The sequence below is a fragment of the Solanum stenotomum genome, chromosome 7, assembly GCF_019186545.1.
Source record: "Solanum stenotomum isolate F172 chromosome 7, ASM1918654v1, whole genome shotgun sequence".
NCBI lineage: Eukaryota > Viridiplantae > Streptophyta > Magnoliopsida > Solanales > Solanaceae > Solanum > Solanum stenotomum.
This window is the reverse complement of record NC_064288.1, coordinates 16,573,666-16,587,793: the sequence shown is the minus strand read 5'-3', so window position 1 is coordinate 16,587,793 and position 14,128 is coordinate 16,573,666. Positions and strand designations below refer to the sequence as shown.

Sequence of the window (14,128 nt, the reverse complement as noted above, 5' to 3'; positions counted from 1 at the left end):
TGTTCAAACCGGAGATTTTCAAATTATATTAGTGACGAAAATAAAAAAAATTATTAATTCCGGATGAACATAGTATATATTAAATAATATATTTTTTATAAATATTATATTATATTTAAAAAGAGTTGCAAATATTAGGTATTTGCGTAGTGGCATTATATGTAAAATAATATGTTAATTACAAAATAATAGAAAGGCATAATACATAAACATGACCCTTAACTTGGCTTCAACGGATAACTATGCCTTCCAATTCTGAGTGTGCACAAGTAGGCACTTAAGCTTGATTAAAATTGAACAAGTAGACACACATGTCCTACATAGCATAATAAACGTAGGACGCCATGTCGGACACAAAATTGTCATGTAAGGTGTCATGTAGGACTAATGTGTCTATTTGTTCAATTTTATATAAGTTTAAGTGCCTACGTGTGCACACCCAAAGCTAAAGGTTATGGTTGCCAACTGATGCCAACTTAAATGTCATGTTTATGTATTATGCCTAATAGAAAAAAAAAAAAAGTAAAATAGAGAGTGAATAGTAGTTCTCCAAATTTGGAGTACTACTATTCACCTCTCTAAAAATGAAGAATAGAGACTAAAATAAAGAGGGGTTGGACTATCATTCTCTATTTTACACTTCAAATATAGAGAAATAAGAGTAAAATAGAGGTGAATTGGAGATGATCTAAATGGTTGAGCACATTTATTAACAATTGATAGGTTGAAGGTTCGATATAGGGTGATTATTTGGGGAAAAAATGATGTATATTATGAAATATGGAAATAAAAATGAAACATAAATCATAATATAATATTGAGAAGAGAATTTTTTTTTTTTTTTAAAGAAGTAAATTAGAGAAATAAATTGGAATTGATTGTGAAAAAAATAAGGGAAAATTGTATGAAATAACAAGCTATTAATTCAAATTAAATGTTATAGTCATAGTTTATTTTATTTGTAATTCGCAGCAAACATCCCATTTTTTTTGACATCTGATTCGGTATACAATTAGCCATTTTCGGTATACAATTAGCCATTTTATACATTTCGGTATAAAATGTATAAAATGTGTTTGTGTTTGTATAAAACGAGAGAATAGTGTATATACAAATACAAATACAAATACATATATTTTCGTCCTATACACTTATAACTATACAAATACATATTTTATTATACAAATGCAATGTATAAATGAATTTATACAAAACTGACAATTTGTATAAAATTGGATGTATCTAGCGAATTATACAAATAAAAAACTCCATAACAAACATAAAATTTGTTATGGAGCGCAATTATGCAAACTATAGTTATAACATACGAATATAATTTTATGTTTGCTATGTGAAAGTTTTCCAAAAAATAATAATAAAGAACTCTCTCTCTATATATATAGAAATAGAGGGTAAGATTGGAGACGTATTATAGAGACTCAATTCTCTATTTTACTCTCCAAATATAGAGAGTGGAGAGTAAAATAGAGAGATGTTAGATATGGTCTAATGCTTATTTAATGATGTGAGAGGTACGCTAAAATGAGATGTGATAGCATTAAGGAGGTCTTATAGGCCTCATTTGTTTGCACTTAACAGAGGTATGAATCTTAATCATTTAGATTCATCCCATTAAGTGTGTTTAGATTTTAAGATTCAAATCTTAATCATTCAGATTCCATCCATTAAATCCATTTGTTTCTTTTCAAAAGAAGTCTCTTAATGGATCTGGAAAGATCTTAATGAATCATATCACCAGGAGAGTCTTAATATATATCATTCAGACTTATTTAATATGCTTTAAAATAATTAGTCGTCGCTTTTCTTTCTCTTAGCACAACTTTGTTCTCTCCCTCTCTTTTCTTAATCAAACATCAATTTTTTCCTCTTTGAACAAGTAAGTTTTCATAATTTTACAATATTTTTTATATTAATATTTTTTTGGGGAGTATATTGATGTTTACCTCTGCTCTTTCAAGATTTGTGTACAAAACTTTTTGAAGGTTCTACTGCAACAAGAGTTCATGGTTCCTCCTCCTCCTCCTCCNNNNCCCCCCCCCCCCCCCCCCCCCCCCCCCCCCCCCCCCTCCTCCTCCTCCTCCTCTCACATTGGTTTGTTCTAGTTATCCGAGTAATTTGAGGGTATAGGTTGCCGCCAAGAACATGTATAGCTATGAAAATTCCCAAAGTATTTGGATAGAGTTATGAGATAATTAAACTAAACCAATTCACATGTTTCGCTTATCACGTAACAGAGTTAGGAAGCTATTTATATTTTGTGTTCGTCATCTTCTCTTCAACTTGGAAAAACAAATTCCAAATCAGAGGCAATAGACATTAGGGCATAAGGATAATCCGGCGATTCCAAATACATTTACTTAGTCATTTGCTCAGGAACACCAGTTTCTCTCAGTGTTACAAGCAGATCATCAATCAATCATCTACAATCCCTGGGATGTGGGTGGGAAAAGGACATTTCAGAGACTTAATAGGCAGTGATTTGGTAACAGAGCTTGCTACAAAGGAGCTAGCTAAAAATTCTTGTTCAACACATACACTAAAAGTGAAAAGTTTAGCAATGCCCAAAACTGGACTATAGAAGTTATTCTGCATTCCATGGTGGATCAAGGAAAAATCAAAGCAGACATCATTTGCTTTGGTTTTTCAGTGTGTGTCAGTCATACTCTCTTCAGAAACATATTGATGTCAAGCTGCAGTTGAGACATGGCTAATATTACACCATTCACATGATCGATGAGATAGGAGGCATCAAAGGAACGACATGCAACTACCATCAATTTTGAGGCTTTGAAGGAGAAGGGGACGATGGGGGCTTCAAATTTGGATACTGCAAGATAGATAAACAAATAGAGTCAATATTTCACGAGCCTAAAGTTGTTCCCGGCAAAAAGCATTTTGATGGTTCTGAGCAAAGTGGACAGATAAAAAGAAGCTATGCAGAACCATTCTTAGCATTAGCACATGACCTAAACTGACTGACAGTAACAAAACAAAGAAGGAAAGGAGACACAAGAATTAAGTGTTCCACTTTGGTTAGTTTGGCACTGTCAAACTGCTGCCTACCGTGGAATGCACGGTGGTCAGGTGATAATTTTCGAGAAAGAGTTTAGATCAATTGGGATTTGTGCCAGACTTCCAAAAAGAGAACCACAGACTAAAGCATAAAATGACTCCATCACAGTGCGCCTATGAGACAGCAAACTTGGATACTGAAGAAGCAAGTGGCACGTAGATATATTCAAGAATCGTCCCAAACACCCTTCCACTACTCCTAAGGTGTGTTAAGGAATAAAGATAGTCATTTAATAGCTTTGCAATCTCACGCCCTTCCACTACTCCTGTGGTGTAGTAAGGAGTAAAGATAATCATTTAATAGCTTTGCAATCTCACACCCTTCCACTACTCCTGTGGTGTAGTAAGGAATAAAGATAGTCATTTAATAGCTTTGCAATCTCAGACACTTGCTCATGGTCATGGTCGTGTAATCAAGGTGGGACAGTGTTCACTTATATATGTGCAAGAGATGGAGATAGAGAGAGAGATCATACATTTGGATATGGGGATGATGACCTAGGACCACATTTTATTGCTGAGAGTGAGTCAGCAGAGTGCTTAACGGGACCATTGCTTATCTGCTCAACTTGGGTCACACCTATAGCAGATGGAGATTGACTATTAATTTCATTTGCTTGAATCACCCCATTATTGCTGCCTTGTGGTTGCAACCCTTTATCCTTCTTCTTGGGATAAATATGAACAGATGGAGGGAGAAGGGTTTCTTGGATCTCCTGCAAAGTAAAAATAAGCATTTTAACTGACCAAGATGAAATTATCTGTGCAGAGTTTCTGATAACTAAAAACATTGTGCTTCTCATTTCATTCCAAGACCAGCAACATAAAGAAAGTACCCAAGGAAACACTTATTAGATTGTCAATTAGGCCAGGTCGATGCAGTAATCACGACCCCAAAACTATCTGAGTCTCTTATCATTTGAGAAACGACAGAATTATTCGCAAGAATACATATAGGCAGATCATTTGCAAGCTAAGTTACAGAAAATGATACAGTTGAACATGAATGAAGAGATAAATCATCCCAACTCAAACTACTTGGAAGAAAGGAAGAAATACCTGCCATCCTTTCTTGCCTCTTATCCCACCTCGGATAGCATAAGCCTCTTTGAGACCATTTTTCACCAATAGTTCAGCCACTTTAATCGAGTTCCCATCAAAACTACCTTCCACATCAAAGAAAGATATCTGTCAAACTCTTTGAACTACTCAAATAGCCAAGTGTTACTTGTCACTATCTGCTATTACAGCAGCTACCTTTAGAAGAATCCACTGTTTGTCAGAGCAGAGGCCATAAAGGCAATTCTCAGTAAGTGAGAGACATTCAACAAATACATGCTCATTAAGGGGGAAACGACACTATTCTCTCTTCTTCTTTGCAGTAGCTATCTGATTGTACAACACAGCTATAAAGCTACTTAGGCTGCCATCTTGGTAAGCAAAAAGCCTCATTACCCCCCTAAGGAAATCATCAGATAGAAGGTGAGGCAACTTAAAAAGGAAAAAATTTAGGTGGAAAGGGCATCTACACCTGCCATTACTTGGACAACCAGGAAGCATCCCAATCGCAGCTTCACCCACCCCTCCTGCATCTACATATTACTTGACTGTGTTGACAGCCTCATGGCATGCAGAGGGGATAGGCGCAAACATCCTTCTCAACCTAGTAATATAGCCGGATTGCTACAGTCATAAACAGACATAAGGAGAGACATTGGAGCAAATCCAAATCTATACATGACTTGCTCGACTAACCATAAAGGTAATGATAAGTTGACACTATAGAATATATTACTTAACAATAACAATTCGCTTTTTTTAGAACATTTTTATAACAATGGCATTCAAGACAATTAGCAGGCACCTCGTGCCTGCAAAAATAACACTTGCCACTTGCACACAAAAGAGAGTTATTTGATAATGTTGAGAAGGATCACAAGAGAACTTTGCAAGATTATTTGGCAAATATAACAATAAGGGTGGACTCACAACTACTCTTTCCCGGTCTCTCTACATGTGTGTACTCTATAAATGACTCAAAATAAACAAGAGAGACACAGTCACACACATTATGCACCAGAGATAGACCCCCCCCCCTCCCAAAACACAACACATATAATTATGGAACGAAAGATGTTTGATTCCAAACAGGAAGAATCTAATTATAAGTAAATAGAGAATATTATTAATAATTTTTATATCTTTCACTATGAGCCAAAAATTAAATCAAATGGATATTGCACAAAAGCTTGCCACATCTGTACTATGCCAAAGCAGCTAATATATATGTAGGGAGAACATGGACAGTAAAAAGCTGCATAAGAAAAGGTCAACCATTTTGCCACTGGAAAAATTATATCATCAGTCAAATGCTTCACTGTGAACTCATTATAGGTGGAGAAGTACACAATGAATGGAATGGTTCGAAAATTGCTATAGAAGACCAACAAGTCTTAGTGAAGCTAGTCCATTAATTAGATAGTTCAACTGTGCTATCTGTAATAAGAAAAAACCTGGAGTGGAGGACTCAAAGTTAGAAACAGGCTGCTTAGTTTGGCCCCTTTACTTTGTATATATTTATTGGTATAGTGTACAACATATGATGCCAAATGTGCAACTAAAGAATCAAAATACATACTACTCTCTTATCATAATAATCCGTGAACTAGTTATGTTTACATGTATGATAATTACATGAAGTCTGAGAAGACCATTTTGAGCTGACCATATCAGAAGCAAAAAACCAACAACAAGATATAGTGAAGAATGAATGCAAGATTGTCACATACACTTACTTGTCTATAACACAAAGCGTAGTATTTTGTGGGTCGTTGAATTTCTGAAAGACACTCTTGACAAAGGCATCTTCATCTCCTTGGCGGAACTCAACCTGCATCTCACTCTTATTAAACATTCTCAAACTGGGAGAAGGCAAATAAGCTAAGCTCTTGTTATCACGAATATCTAAAAGTTGGGAAGTGGGGTCATCACGAAGCTTTGCAAATGCATCAACGGCAGAGATGAACTTATACTTTTGCAAGTACTCTTCTGCTAATGGTATAACAACAAGCCAGATAAAGGAAACCCCAGCAACAAAGAATGGATACTTGGTGAAAAAATCATCAATAGAGACCAATATTGCTTCTAAGTTGAGTTTAGTTGCAGTGGGTATTGTAGTTTCAGAGGAGGCAAAGGAAGTAAGAGGAAAAGAAAGAGTCATAGAAAGAAAAGATAAGTAGAATTTGTGAGAGATAAGATGAATTGGGGTTTCAGTTTGTAAAACGGGAGAGAGATTTCTGGTTTTAGGGGAATTCAATTGGATTGAATTGCAGAGGAGGGTGGGGGAACATCTGAATTTGGGTGAGGATGTGAGGGATTGTGGGTGTTTTTTGACAAGTAAACAAGTTGAAATGCCTATAGAAAGAGACTCCATCATCAGATAAAGAAGCAAAAGATGTTTGAGATTTCCCAAGGAAGAGAGACGATAAGATGTGCCGCCATTTATAACGCCAAATTTATTTGTTCTGTCTATTTTAACATACACCTAATTTGACAGCATATAAAATATTTTTAAATTTTGTGATTTTAAATTAAATATATGTCAAATATATCAAAATGTTTTTAAATTTTATGATTTTAAATAGGTCATACGAAAATTTGAAATGAATAATTAATTAAAAAAATTATTTTTTTCTAGACAGACTAAAATAATTAAATAAATTAAAACCGAATACAAGAAACTATTAAAGTCCTAAATAGTAAAGATGCTAACTATGTATATCATCATATGACTGAAATATAGAAAACTAATAGCAGTCTCCTAAATAAAAGGATAATATTATCTGTTAATAACCCCCCCCCCCCCGGAAGTTGGGGGTGACTGGATAAGACCCAACTTGTGAAAAGGGCGCTGAAAAGTTGTACGGGAAAGAGGCTTGGTGAGGACATGAATTACTTGATAAGCTGAGGGAATGTGACAAACCTCAAGTGCCTTCTGCTGAACTTGCTCACGAACAAAATGAAAGTCAATGACTATATGCTTCATCATATTGTGAAAAACAAGATTAGCACAAATGTAGGTGGTGCTAGCCTTGTCACAGAAAACAGTTGGTGAAGCAGACAACGATAGATGTAAAAAGAGAAAAAATTGTATATCTAAAAAGTCAAGTTATGATATCAAGAGTCGTGAATCTAAAAACCGATTCTCACACTTAATTCCCTTTATACCAAAAATATCCATCATGGGAGAAACCATTGGTGTTAGTAGATCCAAAAGCTCTGAGCCTTCCAAGATGGTTGAAGGCAACCATCCCTATTTTCTCACTCCTTTAGATTCACCTAGAATGAATCTCAAAAGCATCAACTTCAATGGAGCCAATTATGAAAATTAGAAGAGGGGTACTAATCTCTCTTTCTGTTAAAAATAAATTGAAATTTATTAATGGAACATGTAAGAGGCCTGAAGAAGACACGCCTTTGTTTGATCAATGGCGGAGGTGTAAGGACATGGTGTTGGCATGGCTTATAAACTCCCTTAGTAAAGAAATAGCGGCATATTTGATCTATTCTCAAACAACAGAGGACTTTTGAAATGAACTTGAACAAATGTATGGACAAACAGATGGTACCAAGATGTTCCAATTATAGAGAGAGTTGAACAACATATCTCAAGAAACCAATGATGTTGCTAGGACATCAACAGATTGAAGAAAATTTGGGACCAAACAACGGTACTTAATACTTTTATGATATGCATTGTGATTGTAATTGTGGTGCAAAAACGCACAATGTAAAGAAAAACAAAGATCAAAAGTTGATCCAGTTACTTATAGAACTGAATGAAAACTATTGTGGCCTAAGGGGAAACATACTCATGATGAAGTTGTTCCTACTACAACACATACATACTCAATTATATTACACGAGGAGACTCAGAGGGGAGTAAATTCTGCAAATCAGGTTAACATTAATGTTGAATCTATTTCTTTTATGCCAACCAACAAAGATGGACTAGAAACAAAGGAAACAATCAAAATTTTAGCTACGCTAACACATATATTAAGGAACACCATTTTTTGCTCTTATTCTAAGAAGTCGGGACACACAAAGGAGAAGTGTTATAAACTAGTTGGATATCCACGATCCTTCAAGTTTACTAAGCCAAAAAAAGTATGGGAGTGGGCAAGAGTGTAATAAACTAGTTGGATATCCACAATCCTTCAAGTTTACTAAGACAAAGAGAGTCTATCGAAGTGGGCAAGCAAATGCAGGTATAATAGAAGAAGGAAATATCACACAGACTGCTGGGGATAATGAACCTAGAGGTCTAGGTCTAGAGGGATTCACGAAGACCAATGTATAAAAATGATCCATATGCTATTATGCAGGTGGGAAATTTAGGTCCTAAGGCGAATCCTAGTGCCAACTCTGTGGGTAAATGCTCAATCTCTAATGTCTTTGACTGTTGTTTTACTACTATTGGTACCAACCTCTGGATAATAGACTTAGGGGATTCTCAACACATGACTCATGAAAAAAAATCTCCTATATAACATTAAACGCTTAGAAAATTCAGTCTTAATAAAGCTACCAAATTCATATAAAGTCACATTTTTCTTTGTTGGTTCGATAACTTTTAATTCTGATAATGAACAACAAAATGTGCTCTAATAACTGATGAGTCCACGATTTGGACTCATTTAGGGATTTATTTTAATAGATTTAGTGTCCTCAAATGCATATTTTGTGCCAATAACTGATATAAATCCTTGAATTTCAGGTATTTGGATTGAGGCACAAATCATGGACACTAATAAGCAAAAAGGAACAAGGCAGCTAAAAGAATGAAGAAAAGAAGGCCTGAGGATCACCCAAACCATTGGGCGAGTCGTTGAATGGCCTTGACCTCGCCTAATGTTCCAATGTGCCAAGCCCTGAAGGAGAAAATCAAGTCGGCGATAGAAGAGAGCAGTCGACGAGTCGCCGAACAGGTCCGCGATGCAGTACTTCATCGCCCAAAGTTACAGAACTTGAATTTGCTGAAGGCCATTGCAGAAAGGTGATGAACCAGACCAACGGGCGGATCGCCGAGTGGATCGGCGATCCCGACTAACTGTGCCGATTGGACCTTCGCAGCACACTTTTTGACAACTACAAATACTTGTTTGAATTTTTAGTTTAGTAAGCAACCAGTTTATGAAATTTTAGAATATCAAGATTTAGAACTTAGAACTGTTTTTGGAGACATTTTCCCTTAGCTTTGAAGAGTTGAAGATTTCCATTTCTAAGTAATTGGAAGTGAGTGTTGAAGATTCTTCATCTTAGACATTTGTAAAGACAATATCGATCATACCCAATTGATGGAAACACATTTCGGTATCGATTTCTATTTTTTCACTATGTCTAGCTAAAACCCTAATTTTTGGGGTGTGATTATATGATTATGGGTTGATTTAACTGCTGGGTATTGTTACTTAATAGTTTATTTTCTGTTTAAAGGTGGTTTCGATCAGTAATTATGGTTGAATTTAATGGGGTTGTAGTTGCAAATACAATCTTAACTTCGTGTTTTTGGCTTGCTTGAGAGAGAGGTTTTAAAACCAAAATTACTGATTCAATGGTATGTGGGTATTGGGTTGTCATGGGTTCAACTTGAGAGAGTGAATCCTAACCCCTTTTCCACACATTCAACTCGAGAGAGTGAATGGACTAAAGCGAAGGCGGTGCTTCATTGCCGCTTATTGGTGTTTGAGAGAAACCAATTTGATTCGGGGTAAATTGTCGAGAGAAAGTTTGCCCTTACTAAAGTCTAGCTTATTCACCGATTTGCATCGGTTTACTATTAATTGCAATTACCCGATTGTTTATCTTAGCCCATAATCCTATCACATCCCAAGAATCCCGTCTCCATATTTGTATTTTCATATTATTTGTTGTTTTTAGTTGCTAGTTGACTACAAACCTTTTTGATATTTGACACTTGTGTCAACCTTTAATTTATCATGTTTTTCTTCGTATATGTCTTTAGCTATAATTGACTTGAGCGAAGTTCTTGCTTTTCTCTTGATTCTCGATTACAAACCGCTCCCTTGGGACTTGACCCCAACTCACTAGTTGGGTTATATTACTATTGAACGACCGTGGATGCTTAGTATTGGATGAAGCGTCCAGATACGTCAACCAATAACATGTAAAAATAAAAAAGAAATTTGTATATTTTTCTGGAATATCGATTGTGCTATACAATATGATCTATTTATAAACCAACAATTGCTTAAGATTTTGTAGACTCCTAATGATTTTCAGAGACTAGCCTCCTAATAATCACATACAAGGATAAAATCTAGTGCAACGTAAATACAATTCCTATACATATACTAGTATAAATAAAATACAACTCAATATTTGAAGTTGGGCCGCTTATTGAATCAAAGTGAAGCAGCCCGAATTCAATTTGTTCCTCAAACAAAATAACACTCAACGACTCTTAATTTGAAATAATGTTTTCTTCCTTCAACACTCTTAAGTGTTCTGTCGTCTTCTTTCGAGATGAGCTCAAGTTGATTGTACCATCAACAATAGGTGAAGCTCCCGGAGGAAATTTGTTAGCCAATTGACATTAGAAACAACAACAACAACAACAACTTGGTACTCGGCTTTCGTAAATGAGCGGGAGACATACTTTTTGGTTTTGGAAGACCAAGAGATTGGTGAGTTCCTAAGGGAGATAGTACATAACCTGTTGTTGATGTTCTATCTTGTCGATTTCTAGCCCAATCAGAGCAGAATAAGCAAGTAAACAGCCTGTTGGTTCGTGATTGAGCTAAACTACCATGTACTTATGTATTTCAAGTAGCGTAGCAAACGTTTGATAGCTTTTCAGTGAGACACGTCACTATTATGCATAAATTGAGATAGCTTGTTCACAACAAATCCGATATCAAGCCTAGTGAAGGATAGGTAGTGAAGCTTACCAATGACTCTTCTACAACGGAAAATGTCAGCTACGTAATCAATTTCTGAATCATCGAAGGTTGATGTCATTGGTGTTGGAAGACCCTAGCAATAATTCATATGCAATTCATCTAAAAGATTCATGAAATATTTTTGTTGAGACAAAAAGATGGCAGTTGGCGTGGATATCACCTAAATACCTAAAGAATAATGGAAGAGGCCAAGATTTTTGAGAGAGAATCGTAGGGAAAGTGGTGTAATTATAGACCTGACACTTTCCTAAATACTGCTCGTAATAATTATATCATCAACATATATGAGAATGTATACATAATAACAAAATTATGAAAGATAAATAAAGATGAGTCAGATTTTGATTTAACAAACCCAATACCTGTCAAGTTGGTGTTGAGCTCGGTGTACCAGGCCCTAGGAGCCTGCTTAAGTCCGCATATGTCCTTTTGAGCTTGCAAATGTATGTTGAATGTTGAGAGGACTCAAAAATAGGAGGTTGCCTCATATACACATCTTTTTCAAGATTTTCTTGCAAAAAGGCATTATTGACATCTAACAAATGAATAGGCCAGGAGTGTTGAGCAGCAATTGCAAAGACTAAACGAATTGTTGCAAGCTTGACAATAGGGTTGAATGTGGAATTATAGTGTAACCTAGGTCTTTGTGTGAAGCCTTTGACTACTAGGGGAGCTTTATACCTATGAATGCTTCCACCAGATTTATGCTTAATTCTAAACAACCATTTACAATCCACTATATTCCTAGAGGGATCAATAAGGACCAAATCCCATGTCTGGTTTCTGATTAAAGCATACTATTCTGCTTTCATTGCTTCTTGCCATTGGGGATAGAGTTGTGCTTGACGGAAGGAGCGTGGAATTGGTGGAGAGGGATTGATTTTGACAAGAAAGCTCTTGGGTTTGAGGCTATTTATTTTTTAACGGGTAACCATTGGGTGAGAAAGGGTGTTTGGTTATGATAGCGGCGGGAGTTAAGAGGCTTGGACATATGTGGTAACTGTAGAGGTCTGACGTCAATAGATTTCGGTGATGGGTGATTTACTAGTTTTTACTGGAGAAAGAGGACTAGGAGTGGATTGAGTGGGGTAGGTAGAAGCAAAGGTGCTTGTTGGATTTTTGAGAGAAGGTGGAGATGTACTTGAGCTTGGCGACGCCGCTGAGGAAGGAACAAAGAGATATTTGAGCACCCATAGATAATGGCTGAGGTAGTTCAATACAATGTGGAGCTACTGGGATATCATTGTGCATTTCTATTGACGAATATGAGTCATCCCAAGAAATTTTCAAATGTTGAGTTTTATAATTAGAAAAAATATTGGTAAAAGGGTTACTAGTTTAAAAAAAAAAACTACATCTCTAGAAAGATAAACTTTGGAGGTGATTGGGTCAAAACAATGATGGAAATAATATTTGTTTGAAAATCTCAAATAGACACAGGGCTTTGATTTTGAATCAAGCTTATTTTGTACATATGGTTTTAACCACATATAACATAGACAATCAAAATTTTTGACATTGTCATAATTTGGTGATTCTTGAAATAAAAGCTCGCATAGACATCTGTTTAAATTTGGGGTTGTCATTCTTTTTATGAAAAAAACAGCTTGATGGCATGCAGAACTCCAAAAGGTGGCTGGTAAAGAGGCTTGATGCATTAGAGTATTTGCAGTCTCGACAACATGGTGATGTCGTCTTTCAACTATAACAACTCTTTGTGGTGTATAAGGTGGGGAAATTAAGTGTTCAATGCCCTAAGATTTTAAATAAGAAGTTAAACTCAAAAATTCACCTCCTCCCTCAGTATAAAAAGATATTATTTTTGTTCGAAACCAACGTTCAAGCAATGGATGTAGTGTTTTGAAATCATCTAAAACTTTGTGTTTGGACTGAATCATGTGGAGCCACATGTATTTTGAAAACTGATCAACAAACAAAATATGATATCTTTTTCTATCGGCGGAAAAATCTGGTGACGGGCCCCACAATCACTGTAAATAATTTAGAAAGACATGTAACTTTGTAAAGAATTTGTAGAAAAAAATTGTCTGTGACTTTGATTTGATTGACATGAATTACAAATGGAAAGAGAGTCTTTCTTAACATGAATGAAAAATTTATTTACAAACAAATCTAAAGTACAACATGTTGGATGCCCCAAACGCCGATGCCATAGATCTAAAGACAGCTACATTGCATTGAAGTTGATAAGAAGAAGAAGAAAAAGAATTTTCTAACGGCCACTCATAAAGGCGTCCTCTACTCCGACCTTGAACTAACGGTGCCCCCATACTCACCTCCTTCACAAGATAAGAAAATGAAAAGAATTCAATAGATGTTTTATTGTCACGACAAAATTGAGAAACTGAAATCAAGTTACTGGAAATGAAAGGGGAGCAAAGTATATTGGATAATTGAAAGCTAGAATCGGATGGGGATAAATCAGTGTTACCGGTGTGAGAAATTCGTACGGTATTATCATTTCCAATAGCGATTTCTTCCAGATCATTGTAGTCAACAACGTTATTGAGACTGTGGGCATCTAATGCAACATGATGTGTATCCCATGAATCGACAATCCATGGGGAAAACTGCTGCATATGTTGTCCAACAAAGTTGGCCTGTGCCTAAAAATGGTTATGAGTCTGACATCGATAAACGCGAGCAAATGTCCAAGTTGGTTACATAACTGACACACTAAGTTGACTTCTTGCAAATTGGTGCGATGATTGGACCCTGATGAGAACGTTGCTGGTAGTTGTTTGAACGCCTATTAGTGTTGGTGGCTCTAGTCCACATTTGAGAGCTGGACTTTTGAAAAACAACAACAGTAATTATAGTGGATTGATGCGGATCATTGTGTTTGAGGAAAAGCTTATGATTGCTAAGCTTTTCAAACAATTTAGCATATGAAATTGGGGTGTCACGTGCTCGAATCACTGCAGAGATTTCGTGATATTCTGGTCCAAGACCAGTGAGAATCTTGACAATGTGTTCGACATTGGTGACATGAGCTCATGCAGTCACAAGTTATGTGATTGAACTTGGTT

At 36.0% G+C, this 14,128-nt stretch overlaps 1 protein-coding gene across 1 annotated transcript; it reads right to left on the bottom strand.

Moving 5' to 3' along the window:
• Window positions 1–2,458: 2,458 nt before the first annotated feature.
• On the bottom strand, window positions 2,459–13,678 carry LOC125869689 (uncharacterized). The gene is made up of 7 exons (XM_049550144.1): window positions 13,376–13,678; window positions 11,067–11,151; window positions 7,076–7,248; window positions 5,889–6,637; window positions 4,153–4,255; window positions 3,570–3,809; window positions 2,459–2,848 (listed from the first exon to the last, which is right to left on the bottom strand). The coding sequence occupies exons 1-7, from the start codon at window positions 13,676–13,678 to the stop codon at window positions 2,795–2,797; spliced, it is 1,707 nt and encodes a 568-aa protein (XP_049406101.1). The 3' UTR covers window positions 2,459–2,794.
• Between the last annotated feature and the right edge of the window lie 450 nt (window positions 13,679–14,128).

What these genes read in the sequence shown, in the direction of transcription:
- LOC125869689 (XM_049550144.1), bottom strand. Translation starts at nt 13,678, where the DNA reads ATGCAGCAGTTTTCCCCATGGATTGTCGATTCATGGGATACACATCAT. An exon ending in CCGTTGTAGAAGAGTCATTG is followed by an intron (nt 7,249 to 11,066) that starts GTAAGCTTCACT and finishes TTGACTTTTTAG; the next exon opens with ATATACAATTTTTTCTCTTT. An exon ending in GAGGCAAGAAAGGATGGCAG is followed by an intron (nt 3,810 to 4,152) that starts GTATTTCTTCCT and finishes TTTACTTTGCAG; the next exon opens with GAGATCCAAGAAACCCTTCT.